Source organism: Esox lucius, chromosome 11 (assembly GCF_011004845.1).
Source record: "Esox lucius isolate fEsoLuc1 chromosome 11, fEsoLuc1.pri, whole genome shotgun sequence".
NCBI classification, from domain to species: domain Eukaryota; kingdom Metazoa; phylum Chordata; class Actinopteri; order Esociformes; family Esocidae; genus Esox; species Esox lucius.
The window spans coordinates 1,208,223-1,230,992 of NC_047579.1; the positions used below are offsets into that span (position 1 = coordinate 1,208,223).

Genomic DNA, 22,770 nt, shown 5'->3' on the forward strand with positions numbered 1-22,770 from the left:
CTCTGAGCGGACCTTGAGTATTGGTGGAACCCACGCAATATGGTGTTCCCATGGGCAGAGTGTCTGTGCGTGTCTTTACATACTCGGTGAGTGTGGTCAGAGTGCCACATCAACTGGCTGGAGTTGGATACGATCAGGCTTGTGCTGCTGCACCTTAAGGGGTCGGGACCAGTTGGTGTGGCCGGACAACTGCATGGCGGTTGTGTACATCAACAGACAGGGCGGACTCAGGTCTCTTTCTCTCCATCTGTTGGTGGAGCAGATTTGAGTATGGCCTCAGGTGCACCTTAAGTCGCTGAGAGCTCTCCACATTCCCGGGAAGCTCAATGTGGGCGCAGACTTGTTGTCTCGGGGTGGTCTCCGAGACGATGAGTGGCATCTTCATCCTGACATTTTTGTAGAGATTTGGAGATGTTTCTAGAGAGCTGTTGGCCATGGCCGAGAGTGCTGCTGTACTTGTTTCTCCCTCTCCAGTGCATCCTTTCTTTGATGTCTCGGGTATGGGCGGAGGGACTGTCACACATTCTGATAGCCCCATTTCGCCCAGGAGCAATGTGGTTTGCAGAGGCGGCACTGATGCCATGGCCGATTCCTTTCCATCACAGGGCATTGACGCAGGCGAGTGGCTTGATCGGGGCGTTCCCTTGTGTTAGGCCAGCTATTACGGGCCTGGCACCTGAGAGGGCTAGGTTACTATGGCATGGATTGACCGAGGATGTCATCGCAACTATTCAGGGTGTGAGGGCAGAGCCCGCTAGTTACGTGGGCTGGTGGAGACTCTTTACGCACTGGTGTGAGGGTGCGGGGGTTGACCCCATTTTCTGTGATGTGGGCAATGACCTGTCATTCTTGCAATGCCACTTTGATAAGCAAAGGTCATCCGGCACACTCAAGGTGTACGCATGTGCGATCTCGGTGTGTCACAAAATATCTGTCTTTGGTCATTCTTTGGTGAAACGTTTTTGTCTGGGTCCCACCGTCAGCAGACGTTGCCACAATGGGATTTGGCTTTGGTACTGGAGGCGCTGTGTGACACACCTTTTGAGCTCATAGATCAGATCTCATTGAGGATGCTGTCTCTGAAAACAGTGCTGTTGTTGGCCCTGATGTCCGCTAGGTGAGTGATCTGTGTGTGCTGTCAACAGCGATGGCAGCAGAGCTGTGTTGCTCCCCAACCCTGCTTTCCTGCCTAAGGTGATCAAATTGTCGTTTCATTCCATGAAGATGGTGTTGTGGGTGTTCTCTCCTGCCCAGGAAGGCCGGACATTCGCCTTTCGTGCGGCAGACTGGGGTTGACTCCCAGTTGAGTCGGTGTGGCTTCTTCCCTGCATGGTTTGATGCTGGGCGGTGTCACGATGCGCATCCCGTTTTGATGTGTGAGAGCGCTGGGAACCTGCCTATCGATCATGAAGGTATGTTTCTTTAGTCGTGTTTTCCTCTGTGTTGCTTGTGGTGGTGGCTATGTGGTTTGTGCGCTGGGTCCCGGGTTTGGGACTTGCTGTGTTTGGACTCAATAAATCACGAGATGAGGGGCATGAGAATACAGACACACAAAAAACACAAAATAAGGGAATCCCCAGGGAGGAGGCAAACCCGAGTCAAGTGTGTTGGCGGGCAACGACAATACCCCTGAGCCATGCAGGCTACAGTACTCTGTAGCGTGAAAGCAGAGATAGAATCAAGGCAAAGCACGAGATTCCATAGAACAGTTCAGAGGTCTCGGGCATCTGCGCAGAGAACCGAATGAACAAAGGATGTGGGAGAAACATCCAGTAAATAGAAACAGACAAACGCTGAAGGCGACGACCACAACGCTGCAGAGCAGATGTTATCTACTCTGATCCTGTGGAAAAGGGCAGAAAAGGCTGCAACACCACACGTGGAATGTGCATGGAGACCCTCCGTAACGACAAAACCAGAAGTCTTGTTGGCCAAAGTGATGCAATCACAAAGCCAGTGGGAGAGACGCTGCTTAGGAAGCGGACGACCCACCTGGGAATCTGAAGAACAGAGAAACAGCTGGGGAGTCAGTCTGATAGACCTGGTGCGCTCCACGTACAGAGCCAGAGTGCGTACCGGGCACAGACGGTGGAGGCTCTCGTCCTCCTCGTGCGAAGGAGGGAAGAAGGACTGTAAATCGATAACTCTAGATCAAAAATAATTGGTGATAACCTTAGGTACGAAGGACGGGTTAGGTCTCAGCGTAGCGTAGTCTAAGTTCTCTCTGATAGCCAGACAGCCTGGGTGCACAGAGAGCGCACGGAGATTGCTCACTCGCTTAGCAGAGCACAAAGCGAGGAGCAAGGCAGTGTTAAGGCAGAGCAACTTAAGAGAACACTGTTGTAATGGCTCAAATGGAGGCTCACAGAGAGCGCTCAGCACCTTAGCAAGGTCCCACTGCGACACTCCCAGCCTGGCTCCTAGCCCGTTCAGGAGCCAGACCATGAGAGTCCCTGACATCAATGGAGGGTGAAGAATCAAAGTTTATTTGTCATTTGCAATAACAAGTTACGGCAATTAAATGCTTGGTTTTCCTACTCCCGACAGTGCAGTTAAAAGTTAAAAAGTAACAATAATGATAATTTGAAAGAATTAGATAACACAATCAATCAGTAATAACACTATACAAAAACACACATCAGTAATAATAACTATACAACCGTAGTGCAATGTAAAAGTGACAGGTGCACATGATGTAAGTGACAGATGTGCAAGATATAAGTGGCTTGATATATGGATGGAAGGGAAGAGGGGTTCCCGAGTTGAAAGTTATGGAAAGAAGTTGTCCCGTAGCCTGTTTGTTTTGCCTGACGACAGCTTGGTGAACAGTCGCATGGGTCGCTGGGATCTGTAATGATCCGTTTGCTCCTCCTCCTACACCTCTCTGTGTAGAGATCTTGCAGGGATGGCCGGTCAGACCTTGTGATGCTCTCTGCTGTTTTAATCACCCCCTGAAGTGCTTTACAGTTGAGGGCGTTGCAGCTGCCATACCAGGCGGTGACACAGGCGGTCAGGATACTCTCGATAGTGCATCTGTAGAAGTTGGTGAGTATCCTGGAATCCATGCCAAATCTCCTTAATCGGCATAAGAAGAAGAGCCGATTCCTGGCCTCCTTCACAACGACAAGTGATGAGACCAGGTCAAGTCATCACTGATGTTGACCCAGAGAAACCTGATGTTGTCAACTCTCTCTACTTCAGACCCATTGATATGTAAATGAGGCGTGGTCTCACCGCCGCTGCTTCCTGTGATAAACAACCATGTCCTTTGTTTTGCTGATATTGACCTGGAGGTTGTTATACTGACACCACGAAGTCAGTGACCTTACTTAGTCTCTATAGGCTGACTCGTCGTTGTCAGAGATCAGGCCTATGATGGTGGTGTCATTAGCAAACTTAACGATGGTGTAGGAGATGTGAGTTGCCAGGCAGTCATGGGTGAAGAGAAAATACAGGAGCGGGCTCAACACACAGCCCTGGGGGGAACCAGTACTAAGAGTCAGTGAGGAGGAGGTGGCGTTGCCCATCCGCACCACCTGGGGTCTGCCCCTAAGGAAGTTCAGGATCAATCTGCACATAGAGGGGTCGAGACCCAGATCCCTGAGATTAACTGTCAGCTTGTGGGGCACAATGGTGTTGAAGGCTGAGCTATAGTCAATGAACAGTATTCTCACATACAGTGGGGTGAACAAGTATTGGACACACTGCCGATTTTGCATGTTTTCCTACTTACAAAGCATGTAAAAGTCTGTAATTTTTATCATAGGTACACTTCAACTGTGAGTGACGGAATCTAAAACAAAAATCCAGAAAATCACATTGTATGATTTTTAAGTAATTAATTGGCATTTTATTGCATGACATAAGTATTTGATACACCAGAAAAGCATTTGGTACAGAAACCTTTGTTTGCAAAGGTCATACTTTTCCTGTAGTTCTTGATCAGGTTTGCACACACTGCAGCAGGGATTTTGGCCCACTCCTCCATACAGACCTTCTCCAGATCCTTCAGGTTTCGGGGTTGTTGCTGGGCAATTTCAGCTCCCTCCAAAGATTTTCTATTGGGTTCAGGTCTGGAGACTGGCTAGGCCACTCCAGGACCTTGAGATGCTTCTTACGGAGCCACTCCTCAATGCTATTACTGAGGGAAGGTGGTTGTTGGCCAAGATCTCGCAATACATGGCCCCATCCATCCTCCCCTCAATACGGTGCAGTCGTCCTGTCCCCTTTGCAGGGGAAAAAAAGCATCCCCAAAGAATGATGTTTCCACCTCCATGCTTCACGGTTGGGATGGTGTTCTTGGGGTTGTACTCATCCTTCTTCTTCCTCCAAACACGGCGAGTGGTGTTTAGACCAAAAAGCTCTATTTTTGTCTCATCAGACCACATGACCGTCTCCCATTCCTCCTCTGGATCATCCACATGGTCTTTGGCAAACTTCAGACGGGCCTGGGCATGTGCTGGCTTGAGCAGGGGGACCTTGCGTGCACTGCAAGATTTGAATCCATGACGGCATTGTGTGTTACTAATGTTTTTTTTGAGACTGTGGTCCCAGCTCTCTTCAGGTCATTGACCAGGTCCTGCCGTGTAGTTCTGGGCTGATCCCTCACCTTCCTCATGATCATTGATGCCCCACGAGGTGAGATCTTGCATGGAGCCCCAGGCCGAGGGAGATTGACCGTCATCTTGAACTTCTTACATTTTCTAATAATTTCTTACCAAGCTGATTGCCTATTGTCCTGTAGCCCATCCCAGCCTTGTGCAGGTCTACAATTTTATCCCTGATGTCCTTACACAGCTCTCTGGTCTTGGCCATTGTGGAGAGGTCTGTTTGATTGAGTGTGTGGACAGGTGTCTTTTATACAAGTAATGAGTTCAAACAGGTGCAGTTAATACAGGTAGTAAGTGGAGAAGAGGAGGGCTTCTTAAAGAAAAACTAACAGGTCTGTGAGATTCTTACTGGTTGGTAGGTTATCCAATACTTATGTCATGCAATAAAATGCAAATTAATTATTTAAAAATCATACAATGTGATTTTCTGGATTTTAGATTCCGTCTCTCACAGTTGAAGTATACTTATGATAAAAATTACAGACCTCTACATACTTTGTAAGTAGGAAAACCTGCAAAATCGGCAGTGTATCCAATACTTGTTCTTCCTACTGTACGTGTTCTTTTTGTCCAGATGAGAGAGTGCAGAGTGGCAGGTCAGAGCGATGGTGTCCTCTGTGGATCTGTTTTGTCTGTAAGCAAACTGTAGCGTGTCAAGTGTTGCAGGCATGGAGTCTGTGATGTGTTTTAACTAGCCGCTCAAAGCCCTTCATGATGATTGGTGTGAGTGTTACAGGGTGGTAGTCATTCATGCAGGACTTTTTGCTTTTTTTGCACAGGAACAATGATGGACATTTTGAAGCAGATGGGGACCATGGACTAAAGTAGCGATAGGTTGAAGATATCAGTAAAGACATCAGCCAGTTGGTCAGCACAGACCTTGAGAACATGGCCTGAGATGTTATCTGGTCCAGGAGCCTTGCGGGTGTTAATCCTTTTTAGGGCTTTACAGACGTCTGACCTGGTCATTTGGAAAGGGCAGCCGTCCTGGTCCATTTGAGTATCCATGCCAGGGATGATGTTTTCAAAGCGAGCATAGAAATAGTTCAGTTCCTCTGGGAGAAAAGCCGACACTTCCCCCACACTACCTGTATTGCCTTTATAGTCAGTGATGGTTCTCAGACCAATCCACATGTTCCTGGTATTGGAGCCCTGGAGAGATTCTACTTTGACTCTGTATTGACTTTTCACAGTTTTTATTGCCTTCCAGAGATCAGAGAAGACAGAGACAGCCAAAGGTGCCGATGTCCGACCATGGAAGTAGCCATTGATCGTCCGGCGCAAACTGTCTGTGCCTGGTTAAGGTGGAGGATAGCCTTAAGACAGAGGAGTCAAACCGGTTCCACGGAGTGTCTGCAGGTTTTCGCTCTCACCTTGTACTTGATTGATTAATTAGGTCACTAATTGGTTAGTTTCTACCCTCACCTGGTTGTTTAGGTCTGAACTGGGAACCAATTTATAGGAAAAACCAAAATCCTGCAAACACTTGGAACCGGTTTGACACCCCTGCCTTAAGATAACCGTGACGACGGGGTAGGTGAACGGTCTAAAATATTGGAGGCTGCCGACGCAAGGAGAGAATGTTGTTCGCCACGGCCAGGGCCGTCGGCAGAGGAGGCAGGGGCAGCTGAATTCATAGAGCCGCCCTCTCGATCATGCCCGCAAACTCCATGCGGAGAGGTGGCGGGCAGAGGGAAGCAGCAGAGGAGTGGTCATCTTCCAGTTCTCCCAGGAGAGAGGGAGGAGTAAGAGGCCCGCCGCCACAACCTACGTGGGAAGGGAGCGGGTCCTTCTCAGTCAGGGGAGTCGCATCCTGTCGTTCTCGGACATCTCATCGTCGTCCCCGCTGGAGTCCAGCACGGCAGAGGTCCACTTATTCCTCCAAAAAGTTTGCCCTCTCTACACACGTAGACAGGGAAAAAACAGCACAGGATGCATGAGCTGGTCCTAGGCAGGAAACACACGACCTGTGTGAATTCTGTTCCAGCAACAGGTCGGCACACCGGCATGTGGCGGCAACACAATTCGTCATAAAGAGACATCGAACTAAAGAATGCTGACGGCAAAGCTGAATCAAAAGGGAAGGCATTCTCTGGGCTCACGGATCCTATATAGGGGCAGGCGTGCACTGATGGGCTGTTGCAACTTGCATAATGAGTTTTCAGTTAATGCGGCAAGGGTAAACCCCTAATGACCTAAAGCCCCTCTAGGGGTCGGAGCTCCACAACATATAACCTGGTATAAAAATATTGTATGTCATAAAAATATTCTGTTTGTCTGTTGCAGCGCATCACAAATTTGGAGCGCCGCTCTCCACCGCTTATATTTGCAGACCGCAAGTCGGGGGCATAACTTAATATGTGGGTTCCTTATTATTAAGTTACGCCCATTGACGTTTTCCATTGGTCTGGTGTTATTGATTAAGTGAGTGCGTTTATGAAGGAAGAAGGGTCAATTATGAAGATGCTTCCATATGGCAAACTCTACCTATATATTTAGGGATAGTTAACGTGTTCACTAAGGTCGCTTACCATTTGAATATGATATTTGAATATCTTTCTATTTACAGAATACAGAAAACACAACAACCCTTATAGCTATATTTAAATATAGCTAGTTACGCGATGAGGTAGGCTACTTGTTAGCCAGCTCTAGTCAATTAGGGTACGTTATAACTAGCTGAAGTTGCATGATGACACTGATCCACCTGCAAGCAGGCATCCATTTATTTTGTAGCTTCATATACTCAATGTTGTCATTATTTAAATATGTAAACAAAACAGACTGTAAAATCTTCATTCATCCATCTTCGCAACATCGCCAAACTAAGACCTTCCCTCTCCCGTCCTGCTGCAGAAACCCTAATACCTGCATTCATAACCTCCCATCTTAACTAATGCAACTGGCATCCAATCTACTCCCCTCCATATGCTCCAAATGCTCCAAATGCTCAAAACTCTACGGTCAGGGTCTGGAACTCTCTCCCCAAAACAATCTGTGACTCTGAGACTATCCCCATCTTCCAGCAATGCATCAAGACTCATCTGTTCAAAATCGCCTACCCATAGCCACGCCATCATTGATTTCTGTTTATTTTCTGATCCATGTCATTATTGAACAGTGTCTTTGGGTCCATGAAAAGCGCAATATAAATATAATGTATTATTAATATTATAAAATAATAAATGTGTCATGGCTATCTTCTATGCAGAAGTGTAAAAAGAAAATAGACGTACTCGGCTGAATTTCCTAAGGATGAGCTAATTGACCAGTGACCTTAAATTATAATTTACACTCTTCCTTTTTATTTAATTGATCACTGGTTAGTTTTGAACTCCCTTTACATGGTTACTTAGATCTTAATTTGATACTTCACTAAAGTGGTAAACACAGCCAATTCAGTTGATTACTTTTACTTTGTACACCTCTACTTCTATGTGATTGTTGTGATCTTTCATTTCAGATGCCAAAATGCGTTGTTGACCTGGGGGATGCTGTTGCATGGGTAAATGTAAACATGGGCCTCTTCTGAGACCGGGTTCAAGTCCTCACCCCTGAATGATGAGGAAATACAGGGTGCTGTGCAGATGCACAGGGAGGCCTCAACTCTAGAGGAAGAACAAGAAGCTCTCACCGCATTCATGTTTATGTTTAATAATTTTGAAGACACTGAAACATTCATGGAAGAATTTGACAAAAGAGGATATTAATTTTGAGCTTCTCTGTTCATAGTTTTTGTTGATCAAGATACCTATTAGCTGTCTTAAAACCATCAGCTAATGCTGGTTTCCACAATACCAAAATTACACGATCCAGAAAACACAATATAGTTTGATGAGACAAAGAGACAAGAAACAGGAAAGTGTTTTGGAAGAGTTCACCTGGCCATACAACATGATAGGATGAAACCAAAGCCTACAGAATCTGGGCCAAGCTGAATACACAGTACATAAAGAAACAATTCAGTTTTGTCAGTGTTGAAATGTAATGTTTTGGATATTTGACATGGTGATTAAATGTTTCATTGTCTAACTGGCAAATCATTTAACTGTGTATTTTAGGTTATGCCATTAACTTTAATGTTTTGGACTGCATTAATTGACTTTCAATAATGTCTGTTTTGGGACCTGTTCTACTTGTATTGTGCTATTGAATCAACTTTTAGGATTAGGTTAAATTAAACCTCAGATAATCAATTCCAAGACATTTATATTCCTCCCAACAATGTTTTAAGTCCATAACCACGTCATTACTCTAGAATTATAAAATGAGCTTGTTCCAGGCATCCACAGATTTTTTTTTTTCTGTAAACAGATGTGGACTGGACCTCTACACGGTTCACTTGCCACCTTTCTGCAACAGGCTATAGTAAATTCAACACTTCCAGTTACCAATTTCAACTTACTGTTAAATTGAACAGTGCAAGTGAAAGAAAGGAGAAAACATCACAAAGATTTGCATGAAAACTATTCAGACCTACACAACAGAACCCACTGGTCTCGGCAAAGGACCTGTTTAGTTGACAATGAAGTTGTTCCTCACAGGTGTACCTTACAAAGCATGTTCACATTTATGTAATATGTTGAATCTATGGAAAATGCATAAATGGTAATCCTGTATAAACTTGTACAAAAGGGTGTCACTTTGTAACATTTAGAGCTCAGATCAACTATATTGTAACTGCAATAAGCAGCATTTTCAACCATCAACCTCCTAATGATGGCGCTCTACTGTATCACATAACCAAGCAACAGCTACTTAAACAAAAACTGACCATGGCAGGCATAGTGAGTATGACTGTGCATGTGTATGTATGCACGTGTCTGTATTATAACTGCACTCAGCAGCTTTGACCACCAGTGTCTCATTCTAGACTGTAAACAAAAAATGTAAAAAAAAATTAGAGGCACTTTCAGTCTTCAAATTAATATATTTCAGAATACAATGAAACAAAATACAATAAAATTATATTTCAGTCTCTGCAAATTATTTTGGAAAAAAGTACTTTTACATAACTGATACAAGCTTAATCAGGCAAGAATGCTTTTTCAACATGTAGTCGAAGCAAATACATTTTTGTTTTCTATATCAATTCTTGAACTGTTTGAACCTAGTGTTATATCTTGACAAAAGATACCAAATCACACGGACTCTGAGATAAAGTTGTAACGTTAGATATCTATTTTTCCACCATTAGTACACTCAACATAATGACATCATATCCATATATGACACCCAGCGTTGAACCCTGTGTCAAACCAGGATGTCCCCAAACTGACCAATGGCGGTGGGCCAGTGGGCGTAACTTAATATTTAGGAACACCCATTTTAACTGACCAATGGTGAACATCTGTGGGCGTAACTTAATATTCAGTGGGCGTAACAAATATTCAGGAACCCCCACATTAAGTAACGCACCCCGACTTGCGGTCTGCAGATATTCCTTATTGACATATTTGGGTCCTGCTCTTGAATGCGCTATGAACTATGATAGGTCAAAACAGACGAGCCATCGAATATTATTGGTCAAAAAGCCGACACCGGTACTGTACCACAAAGAGGGGGGAGAAGAAGCGCCACAGACGCATTTCGATGCGAGAACAAGCGAAAATCTATGCAGAAAGAGTGACAAAGATGACAAGCAAATGTTTTAATACGATACTATGAATTCAATTGGGGAAATTGAGCACTGGCCCGTACTGGCTTCAAGGGCCAGATTTGAATACATATACTTTAGTCAATTATAGGAAATACAATAAAATTATCTTTTCAATTAGTAAAAACATATTTTGAAAGCAAGCAACTACACCTTAACTTCTTCTACCGTACATAAATATTTTGATCACTGGGGAGAGGTGGGGATTAATACCATGGGGGAACCTACAAATCTATTTTGCCCCCTTTCATCAACTGAAGGAAAACTATGACCTCCTAAATAATTATGACCGAATTATGAACTATGACATCAGAAATAATTTCTTCATATATATTTCTTTAAATGCTAGGCTCTCTATGTTTGCTAAATGCTTCAAAACATCTAGCACATGTGGTCTAGGGTGGTCCAGTGCTCTAGGCAGCTCCGTTAGGTGCACAAGTAACCGCATGTACACTCTCCTCTATGTTCACGAATGTCTTGTCCAGTAAAGCATACAATGCTCGAAAAACTATATTTTCTAATTTGGTTTAATCTTTCCAGAGGAGATTATCCCAGACAGATTGTAGCTTGTTCAGGTATCTTTTGGCAAATTGCAGTCAGGCTCTCTCTCTCTTTTACAGCAGTTGGCCTGGAAATTTACATTCAGTGAGTTGGTGACGGATGGTGCGAGTTGAAACTGTCGTACCTTGTTTCTGAAGGTCAACTCGAATCTGTCATCATTGATCAAGGTTCTTTCACCAACATTCAAAGAATCCTTCGCTTTCATCCTCTATCAAGTTTTCTCTTGCAACCACATCCAGGGAGCTGGGCTACAGTAGCATGGGCCTTACATTTCTTTACATTACATACGGTGGCAGCAGGAACATCAAGGTCTCTGGAGATGGATTTGAAGCCTTGAGATTATCCATTCTTAGCTACAATTGTGAGTCTGACCTCAGTCAATGCTCTGGTTTTCTTTATGTTCATCATTGCATTACACACAGTGACACAAACAAGGAGAATGAGAATCCCTTCTTCTATTCAAACTAGTTAATGTTTTTCCATAGGTGAGTTAAATTACAAAGTAAAGCAGTATCACCTGATTGAAATTTAAGTATTTCTATCTATTTCTAGAAGGTATATTGTGTGTCCTGGCCATTTTAGGATTTTTCTTTATAGAATAAGATTTAATGAACATACCAAAGAAATACATGTGGATACTAATAGGTTTTCCAAAATATAAAAAATATGTTTATGTTTTGGAAAATGACAGAGGTTCCCTTAACTACATTATGGCTCAGCAAAATGGCAAACAGCATTTTTGTGCGATTTTTTCTCATATCGGTTTTCATCTTGTTTATTTTTTTATGTTCAAATTTGAAAAACCTAGGTCTATTTGCTTATTTTTTTCCCCTACTACTAAAATATTACTCCACCAAATGTCTGCCTAACACCTCACCTCACCACAAAAAGAGTCCTGCCATAAATTCAGCTACTTTCTAAAGAGTAACTATAATAATAGTTACTCTTCAAGAGGCAAATAGTAAATTCACAGATTTTTTATGACAGAATTCTGTTTAATCTATTAATGAGGCATTGTTCCACTGAATTATATCTCTGATGAATAAGGTTAATTTTAACTTTTATTGAAGAAAACATCTAGCGCATGTGGTCTAGGGTGGTCCAGCGCTGTAGGCAGCTCCATTAGGTGCACAAGTAACCGCATGTACACCCTCCTTTATGTTTCACGAATGTCTTGTCCAGTAAAGCATACAATGCTCGAAAAAACTATATTTTCAAAACAATATTAAGAAAATGTTCTGTATATCCCCTACATATGACACAATTTCAATCAGTCAACCCTGCTTTGTAACATCAAAAGCAAAATGTAAGAAAGAACTGGACATCCAATTGTCTCTAAAATTAGTCAAAACTGTATTTGGTCTCCACAATTCTTTATTTCACAGTTAATATTACTGAACTTTTGTTTATGATTCAAAACCTAATATATCCTTTTAAAATAATAAAAATAAACAGAAATGAATTATTGACATAGATTCAATATTTGATACTCCATTCTTTGGTCAAAATAACTGCAATCAAGTGTTGGGAATTTGGTCAACGTTTGTACAAAAAGTTGACCAACAATATAAAGGGGTCACGTAATACAATTACTCTTAAATATATGAGATTCATTGTATTACGGAGTGGATATTACAGCTCTGGAAAAAAAATATCAGTTTCTCTGGTTTTACTATTCATAGGTATGTGTGTGAGTAAAATGAACTGTTTTGTTTTATTCTATAAACTACTGACAACATTACTCCCAAATTCCAAATAGAAATATTGTCATTTAGAGTATTTGTAGAAAACAACAACTGGTCAAAATAACCTAAATATATTAATTTTTCAACAAAGAAATACTATTTTTGTATGACATCTCTACATGCCATACATGTAGAGATGCTGATTTAAGAAACATTTGGTGTAGTCTTTTAATTTTAGCGTATTTCAAAAATCCACCAGAAATAATCGCAATCCAGATATAGTTTTATTTTAGGCTTACTATAACGTAGCAATGGAAGGTTGTAGCCAGCAAAGTGTATCCTGAACAAATCCTAATGCGTTATTTGTCATTTGTTATGTCTGTGGCGGGACTTCAACACCGGTCTCTTGCATAAAAGTCTGTGTGTCTAACCATGACTCTATTTAAGATGGGGTAGTCAGTCTGTCACTCACTCACTCACTCATTTAGTAACAGACATTCACTCTTCTTGGCCAGCCCCGCTTACATGGTCTAGTAAAAATTTACTCCAGCTCTAGCTCACATATGACCCTGTCCATCTCACCGTCTGTGTCCTCCAGGGCTTGAATCATGTCAGGGTCCAGTGCTGTGCTGACTAGCATCTCTACATAGCTCCTGAACATCTCCCTCATGGCTCGACTGTTTTTCCCTCCTCTTACAGGGGCTATAGGAGAGAGAGAGAGACACAGAAATAATGATGGATCATCTAAGTAACTTAGACCGTGGTATTATTGTTGGTGCCAGATGTAGCTGTTCCAGGATCACAGAAAAATTTGACCTCCTGCAATTTTTATGCACTAAAGTCTCTGGAATTCACAGAGAATGATAAAATTAACCAAAACTTCCAGAAAGCAGTTCAGTGGGCAAAAAAACCTGGTTAATGAAGGAGGTCAGAGGGGAATGGCCAGACTTCAACCAGAGAGAAAGGCCACAAATACTCAGGTAACAAGACTTTACAACAGTAGATTGCAGAGTGGCATCTCTCAACGCACAATTCTTCAAACCTTAAAGCGGATGCAGGCAAAAGGCGGTCCTAGGTAGATGTATTTAATAAAGGGGCCATTGAGAATAAGTATACATACAGTTACACACAGTCCCTCACCTTCGTCTTCACTGGGACCATCAGGTGAGGAGTCAGAGTCAGAGGAAGAGGGGACTTCCTTCAGCCACTTCTTTCTCTTTTTGGGCGGAGGCTCTGCCTTCACTGGCCTTGCCCTGGACGGGCGCTCTGTCTTCTTTTCTACTCCTCTCTTCTCCTCCCTCCCCCTCTTCCGGTCTTCTCCACTGCTCCTTCTTTCAACCTTCTCCTGAGATGGTTGGTGCTGCTTGTCTTTCTCCTCACGCTCTTTCCTCTCCTTTTCTTGCTCTTTTTCCCGCTCCCTCTCTCTTTGTTTCTCCTTTTCCCTGTCCTCCCGCTCTCTTTCCTTTTCCTTTTCTCTCTTTTCTCTCTCCTTCTGCTCCCTCTCCCTTTCTTTCTGTGCTCTCACTTTCTCTTTTGCTCCCTCTCTTTCTGAGCTCTGGCTTTCTCCTTCTGCTCTTTTTCTTTCTCCTTCTGCTCTTTTTCTTTCTCCTTTTGCTCCCACTCTTTCTGCTGTCTCACCTTCTCCCTTTGCTCTCTGGCTTTCTCTTTGTGCTCCTTCTCTTTCTCTCTTGCTTTCTCCTTTTGCTCCCTCGCTTTCTCCTTCTGCTCTTTTTCTTTCTCCTTTTGCTCCCACTCTTTCTGCTGTCTCGCTTTCTCTTTTAGTTCTCTTTCTTTTTCCTTGAGCTCTCTTTCTTTCTCCTTCTGCTCTCTGGCTCTCTCCTTCTGCTCTCTGGCTCTCTCCTTCTGCTCCTTCTCCTTTTGTTCCTTCTCTTTCTCCTTCTGCTCCCGCTCCTTCTTTTGCTCGCGCTCTCTTTGCTCCTTCTCTTTCTGCTCCTTCTCTTTCTGCTCCCTCTCTCTTTCTCTTTGCTCTCTCTGCTCCCTCTCCCGCTGTCTCTCTCGCTCCCTCTCATCACGCTCTACTCGTGGTGGAGTTTGGCTGAGGGCATGGGGAGGCGGCTTGGGGAGCGATGGGAGCGACTGACGCCTGTCAAGATACATACAATATAAATCTAAAATGTTTGGATCCTCATAAGTGTTTAGGGGTTAGGGGCTAAGAACCAAGGTGGCATTGGGCATGTAGAAATTAAGACCAGCTGGTGGCATTGGGAATTTATAAATTAAAACCTACCACACACATGCAGCGCTAACCTACCTTAAAGCAAGTCCAGGTCTGTGCCAGGGTTTCCGGGAGCACACGCGGACGTAATCCTTCTTATTGAAATTCTCCAGAAACTTGACATAGAGACGCTGGTAGCGCATCTTGGCATCACCAAAATATCCAAGATACTGAGAGTATCAGAGAGAAATAGAGAGAAAGAGAAGAGCACAAGAGAGACAGCGACTTAAGTCATTATAGCATATTCACTTAAAGCATACACACTTAGCATCCAGTTTATTAGTGTAAACAACATGGTGTACCTAACCAACTGGCCACTGGTATGCTGCATCACAACAATCCAATCCTCAGTTGTCAGTCCTTGCAGGCACAGCTGGATTGTGCTTTAATATGAAAACCGAAGGAGAGAATCTGCTGTCTTATGGGATGGGGAGGTACTGTAAGTGACTCACGTTGCTGGTGGCACAGAACTGCCTCTGTCCATCTTTAATCTCTGGGCTGAACTTCTGCAGCAAGGCTTTCTGCACCCTCCATATAGGTGGTGGTTCCCGGCCCGTCTGTAGGGCCATCTGGAAAGACAGAGAGGACACATAGGTGATGTGTGTGTGAGAACACAAGACACGCCACCCCCTGCCACACGCCGAATACCAGGAGGCCTCACCTTGAGCGTGCCAATGTCCTCAGTGCGTACTACAAACTCGTCCCTCTCACGAAAGATGCCTTCACCACCACTTTCGCTGTCCTCCTCCTCGCTCTCTCCAGCGATGGCTGCGTTGCCCTGCTTTTTGGCCAGGTGCAGCGATGTGATCTTCGGGGTTGGCGCATCCTCGGGGGTGGGTGGCGAGGGAGGCGAAGACGAAGAGGGCGACGAGGAAGGAGGCTGGCCTGGCTCCGGCACATCTGAAAGGGGAGGGGAGGAGGAGGGAGGGGGCGTGGTGGAGGGGGGAAGAGCGGGGGAAGGGGACGGCGAAGATGGCATGGCTGGGGGGGAGGAGCTGGGCGGCGGGGAGGCAGAAGGGTTGGAGCAGGAGTTTCGGGTTTGACGCTGCTCCTCCACCTCCTCTTGGTCGTGCTGCAGGGGCTGAGGGGAGGGCGAGGAGAGAGGCGGGAGAGGCAGTGGGGAGGCAGGGGACGTGCTGAGAGGGGACAGGGACGGAGGCGAGGGAGGTGCGGGTGCCAGTGGGGGGCCGGATGGAGAATCTGGAAGGTGGGGGTTGGGATGAAAGGAATTAAATAGTTTCAGACACATCGTTCTTTATCTTTGGAAATAAACTACTTGATACTTCTGGTTACATTTTGTGTCCTGCACATTATGCTTGTGTGTTCAAAAAAGACTGGTCTAGAATATCAGAGATTGTACTCTAACTCACCTTCCACTCTAGGAGCATCCAGCATCTGAAACTCTTGCTCCTCTTCCTCCTCCTCTTCTTCCTCCACCCCCTTCTGTCCTGTGATGTTTTCCTCCTTTAACTCCTCATCCCCCATCTCCTCTTTACCTTCGTCCTCCCCCTCAGTCCTATCCAGTCCAGACTGCCGTGGGGATGGCGTGTTCTCCTGGGCGTCATCCAGCACATTGTGAGGTTGTGTGCATGACTCTCCACCAATCTCCTGCTCCTCCAGATCGTCTAGGACCTCCCGTGTCTGAGCCATGGGTGGCGTCGGTGGCAGCGATGGGCTCTGAGGTGGAGGCGGGCTAGGTGGGGGCGGGGCCACAGCTGCAGCCAGTGAATGCGGTGTGTCGTAGAGGGCAGAAATAGCAGAGGAGATGCTCTTTTGCAGGTCCTGGTTCTTGCTGACCGAGTCCTCCTCCTCATCGGAGGAGAAGGATGGCAGCGTCTCCAGGTTCCTCTTGAGCTCATCGTCCAAGCGCTTGCAGGGGCTCAACCCGTCTTCACCCTCACTGCTGTCCCCAAACGTAGGGGGTGGAGGAGGGGGAGGTGGAGGTGGGGACAGGGGCCGGATTCCACCCTTCAGGGAAGAGGTGTCTGTGGTTTGAGATCCTCCCACCGGCTCACCAAGGTCTCGTGGTTCTGAACCAGGCTGCTTCTTTCCCGTCTTGAGGAAATCCAGGAATGAAGCCATGAAGTTAGATTTCAGTTCAGATGGCTTATCTTCGGTCTTAGAGAGAGAGGAGATCAGAGAAGAAGAGGGGGGAGAAAAGGAGAGGAGAGGAAAGACAAGGGGGAGGAGAGGAGAAAAGGGGACAAGAGGATAGGAAAGAGAAAATATTCAAATAACACAGGGTATGAAAGAAAACCAGGAGATGAATTTCAGGAGAAATGGAGAATGGGAATTAGGAAGATTTTGGTACAAATTTTCTGAAATGCTCATCACCAGAAGCTGTGAAACAGCTTTGCCCAAGAACTCCCAAGAGCCCCGAATTATTATTTTGAAGCAGGTGGTTAAAATGCCATTATTTTATTGTTATTAGAAAGGAAGCAGATTTATGCATATACATATAAAATATCTAATAATAAAAATATTATATATATATATTATTAATTATAGATAATATTGCATATTATTAAGATTATTATTATTATTAAGTTTGAGCAGAAATCTATGTTAATATCTCTCAAAATACTATAAAATGTATCCTATTACATTTGTCCATTCTTTGTGTTGGGGGTCCCTCTAGCAACCTCTTTCTCTTCTGAATAGAGGTAGTTCCCCCGTTTCAACAGCAGGGGGGGGTCTGAGGGTGGTAAGTAACTGGAATTGGGTAACCGTAGCAACAGCTACCCTGGCAACAGCCTTCTCTCTCCTCACTCCCTTTCTCTCAGATTTTATTGTCAGTCAGAGAAGCTGGCCGTCAATCATCGCACACTCACTCCGCTTTGCCATCTATAGGCTGCCCATATGGGCAAGCACACACACACACTCAACCTCACTCGCATACACCCTAATGCATCTTCAAAGCACAACCAAAATGGTGAGGTCATTCGTTTTGGCTGCCTTGACTAACAAAACAGTAATGTACGGTTCTCTTTTGTCATTCGCCAGCTTTACAGTGACGCTTGAAATATCAGACGGCCCAGGGGTGTCCAGCAGTCTAAGGAGCTGAGTCCATTTCCTCTGTACTGCTGCAGGTTTGAATCCAGCCCACTTCACTTCCTGCAGTAACTCTCTGATCTAACTTTCATCACTTACTAGTCCATATAAATGTATATAAAAAAAAAATAATATATATATATATATATATATATATATATTATATATATATTATATATATATATATATATATATATATATATATATTTATATATTGTGGATCCCTATGTTTAAGCATCACTTTATCCTTTACCAAAGCTAACCACACATGTAAATTCTCCTTTGGATGTTGGTGTTCCAGTCAACTCCAACTGAGCTGGAGCCTGAAGGGCTCTGTGAGTTATATGACTTGTGAAAAATGACTTTATGAATTATAGATGGCACTCTGGGTTATTAGGAAGTGTAGCTCGGAAGGGATTGGGGCTTCTTACCGTGCTGGAGAGCTTCTGCATGGCAGCCCAGGCCTCGGGTGTCAGCTGCTCATCCATGTCCCTCTCCCATGTCATCTGTGGATTGAGACACAGCTAGGACGTCAACCGTATGTTAAAAAAATAAAATGTATCCAGTCCAAGCCGCTGCCCCCCCATGCACGTATACAGCTGCAGCATTGGTTGAAATTCGGACCACTGCCCTTTCAGCGTGCTCTCTTCACTGTCTTTCCCACCTTCATTCCTCTATTAATAGAAGCGAAAAATGTCCAAAACATAATAATAAGAAAATCGCATTCAATAAAAAGCAGTGGCCAGTTTGCTTATTTATAGTGGTGAGGTGATAGACAAAAAGCCACACATCTATGTGTTTCAACAAAGGTTTAATTAATAACGAAATGAATGACTGGTGAATTAACCTTTTATTGCACTGCCAACATTTTGTATAATCTCACTCACATAAAATAAATGAGGATAAACTCTGATCTCTGTCATGGTGAAATAATTTATTAAAATGGAAAGGCTGACTTTCTATTCTTTTTTCCACAGAAGGTGGAAAAGCCAAAAGGTGGATGAACAGCATTTACTTCAAACTAAACCACTGATTTAATCAATTAAACTAACTGCATTGGGTGAAAAGAGAGAGAGCTAGAGAAAGAGAGCCACACTGGCAAATACAACTACTAGTGAGAAGCAAGTAAAGGAGTTTACTGAGAGGGATTGAATGGGAGATTCCGCTGCACCACCCACCCACCTAGCCTTGCAAAATCGCACAGGAATCTAAAATGTTCATTTCATTGGCCACTTTCCTGTGTCCACAGTCTCCTCGTTGCTGAGGCAACAGCTGCCATCTTACTTTTACCATGACCAACCAGCAGACATCAACAGATGGAACCCAGAACATCAAACTGTCATACAAAAAGACTCCATCTTATCTATCTATCCATCTTAGCCCAACAAGGACATCTATTCAAAAAGCCATACCCCCTATATCATACGACGGCTGCTGCTGCTGCTACACCATAATATTCTAATAAAAGGCTATTAATTCTCTTCGCTCTAACTTGTATATGGTTTAGCTAATATGCCCAGCTATAAACATAAATGATGTGTAGTCTAAATTCTTCTAGACCTCCTCTAACTTCAAATTATCTTGTTCCCACTTACGTTTACCTGGCTATGCAAAACAGATTACTTCATCAATCTAGTGACTAAAATGGGCAGAATTCACACAGTGGCTTTTAACTACTTGGAAAGGTAGTCTATGTATTTTAGAAGACAGTTTTTAGTGGTTGTGCCACATAAAACTGAAAATTATAATCTTTCATGACAAATGATACAGATGTTGAATTTGTCAACAAATCTTTCTGCTGAATTGTCGGATCTACTATAGTGAAGGCTTAATGTCCTATCATAGTGATTCTTAGTGATTCATAGTGTGTCATATTATAACATAGTGAAACACTGTAATCTTGTACAACATATATTTTAATGTTATTCACAAAATTTTATTTCAGCTTTTAATTTAAGCAATAAGGCACTAGGGGATATGGTGTATGGCCAGTATACCACAACTAAGAACTGTTCATAGCCACAGTGCAACGCAGAGTGCATCGCAGAGACACAGCATTTAGTTGTGGTATATTACCTACAGATCACAAATCCCAAGATGCCTTACTATTATAAACCAGTTACCATCATAATTACAGCAGTAGAAAGTGATGTAATGTCATGCCAGTGGTAAATGGTCACTTATAAAATGGATGGTTTAAATCCGGAATACTGATTTGCTGATAGCTGTGGTATACAGCTCAGGAAGAAATGAAGAGACCACTGCACCAAAAAAAGTCAAAAAGAAAAGTTTTGAGTGAGGAACAGAAGGGTTAAAAATTAATCAACCACTGCAAATTGAACGCTTCTGTTCCTCACTCAAAACTTTTCTTTTAAAACATTTTGGAAAGGAAAGAAAAATGTGAAGTGGTCTCTTATTTTTTCCCGGAGCTGTATGTAGTCAATAAGGGTGTGAGAGAGGGTTTGGCATATTGCTAAAATATCAAAAAACCCTGAGATACCTCATAGTGCTTTTAAACCAGTTACAAACGTAATTAGAGCAATACAAATAAATGTCATGTCATAGGCATAGTATAAGGTGTCATATACCAGTATTATCAGCCAATCAGGATTAAAACAATGTGGGCTATAAAAGACAGTATACCACAGGTATGACAAGAACTCCCTTTTTACTGCTCTAATTACATTGGACAGCCATATACCAAACCCCCTTGTACCTTATTGCTTTCATATCCCACAGTTATCAGGCAATAAGCTTTCCAGATTCAACCCACCCAGTTTATAATTAAAGATATATTATGGACTTCTATGCTTTGTTGGAAGCAGGAAAGATAAAATGAGGAATGTCCTGAAATAGCAAGAGGCTGAAATAGAACCCATGCACTCAGGTAGTGTCTAAGACCACTGGGCAATGTTAGAACACAGACAAAATATTATTTTTGTATTTCTTGGTGAATATTTAGACTATTTATAATAATATCATCAGAAACCCTGATAAAATGTTGTTGTTAATTACACCAAATGACAAAATGTTTGTAGTTGAAATAAAAGATTATGGAAATTTGGAAAAGTTTAATAAAACTCAAACAACAGCTCATGCTTTATAATAGACAGTTAGTTTCTATTCAAAAATCTCCAGCTCTCTAGCACATGGGCTCCAAATTTAGGGGTTGCACCACAAAATGGGACACCTGTGCTTCCCGAGGGGGCTCTGGGCATTTGACACATGATTTCAGAGACAAATCTGATTTTATTTGTATATACACTCACCTAAAGGATTATTAGGAACACCTGTTCAATTTCTCATTAATGCAATTAACTAATCAACCAATCACATGGCAGTTGCTTCAATGCATTTAGGGGTGTGGTCCTGGTCAAGACAATCTCCTGAACTCCAAACTGAATGTCAGAATGGGAAAGAAAGGTGATTTAAGCAATTTTAAGCGTGGCATGGTTGTTAATGCCAGACTGGCCGGTCTGAGTATTTCACAATCTGCTCAGTTACTGGGATTTTCACACACAACCATTTCTAGGGTTTACAAAGAATGGTGTGAAGAGGGAAAACATCCAGTATGCGGCATTCCTGTGGGCGAAAATGCCTTGTTGATGCTAGAGGTCAGAGGAGAATGGGCAGACTGATTCAAGCTGATAGAAGAACATTTTTGACTGAAATAACCACTCGTTACAACCGAGGTATGCAGCAAAGCATTTGTGAAGCCACAACACGCACAACCTTGAGGCGGATGGGCTACAACAGCAGAAGACCCCACCGGGTACCACTCATCTCCACTACAAATAGGGAAAAGAGGCTACAATTTGCACGAGCTCACCAAAATTGGACAGTTGAAGACTAGACGAATGTTGCCTGGTCTGATGTGTCTCGATTTCTGTTGAGACATTCAGATGGTAGAGTCAGAATTTGGCGTAAACAGAATGAGAACATGGATCCATCATGCCTTGTTACCACTGTGCAGGCTGGTGGTGGTGGTGTAATGGTGTGGGGGATGTTTTCTTGGCACACTTCAGGCCCCTTAGTGCCAATTGGGCATCATTTAAATGCCACGGCCTACATGAGCATTGTTTCTGACCATGTCTATCCCTTTATGACCACCATGTACCCATCCTCTGATGGCTACTTCCAGCAGGATAATGCACCATGTCACAAAGCTCGAATCATTTCAAATTGGTTTCTTGAACATGACAATGAGTTCACTGTACTGAAATGGCCCCCACAGTCACCAGATCTCAACCCAATAGAGCATCTTTGGGATGTGGTGGAACAGGAACTTCGTGCCCTGGATGTGCATCCCACAAATCTCCATCAACTGCAAGATGCTATCCTATCAATATGGGCCAACATTTCTAAAGAATGCTTTCAGCACCTTGTTGAATCAATGCCACGTAGAATTAAGGCAGTTCTGAAGGCGAAAGGGGGTCAAACACAGTATTAGTATGGTGTTCCTAATAATCCTTTAGGTGAGTGTATTTATCAGATCACTATTATATTTATCAGATCACTACTATCGAACCCATGTCTCTGTAATAGACCATGTTTAGTGAATGCTCTAATGTAAAATGGTAACTGCATTCCTGCATGTTGTTCTTTACAAATAGTACCTTATTCTAAAAGGTTACCATATATTTTATTGTATTAATAATTGAATAGGCTCTGTAATAAAACCTCACTACAAGAAACCAATATGACAGAAATCATTCTGTGGATCAAATGTAAATGGAGGAAAAGGGTTAGGATGCCGATATCCAAATTATTTTTTTGGGGGCAGTTAATCATATCAGAAATATTAGTTTGCTTTGCAAGAAGTTTGTATTAATATCCCCTCAGTACAAGGAACAAGTTATCCCTTTCTCCAAGGATGTGCACATAATGTGACTAGATGAGAAAATTCTCAGGTCTGGATACAATCCACAAAGCTTCAGTAACCCAAAATGAGAAATGTGCACAGTCAAATTA

General features: G+C 43.3%; 1 protein-coding gene across 1 annotated transcript in view; it reads right to left on the minus strand.

Moving 5' to 3' along the window:
* The window catches only part of prr12b (proline rich 12b), a 51,476-nt gene that overhangs the window by 7,230 nt on the left and 21,476 nt on the right, over positions 1 to 22,770 (minus strand). Inside the window, exons 6-13 of the mRNA XM_034295573.1 lie at positions 18,231 to 18,305; positions 16,119 to 16,866; positions 15,410 to 15,948; positions 15,201 to 15,317; positions 14,785 to 14,918; positions 14,367 to 14,616; positions 13,653 to 13,971; positions 13,095 to 13,214 (exon numbers count right to left, since the gene is read on the minus strand). Coding sequence (XP_034151464.1) covers positions 13,095 to 13,214; positions 13,653 to 13,971; positions 14,367 to 14,616; positions 14,785 to 14,918; positions 15,201 to 15,317; positions 15,410 to 15,948; positions 16,119 to 16,866; positions 18,231 to 18,305 — 2,302 coding nt within the window. The remainder of the gene's footprint in view (positions 1 to 13,094; positions 13,215 to 13,652; positions 13,972 to 14,366; positions 14,617 to 14,784; positions 14,919 to 15,200; positions 15,318 to 15,409; positions 15,949 to 16,118; positions 16,867 to 18,230; positions 18,306 to 22,770) is intronic.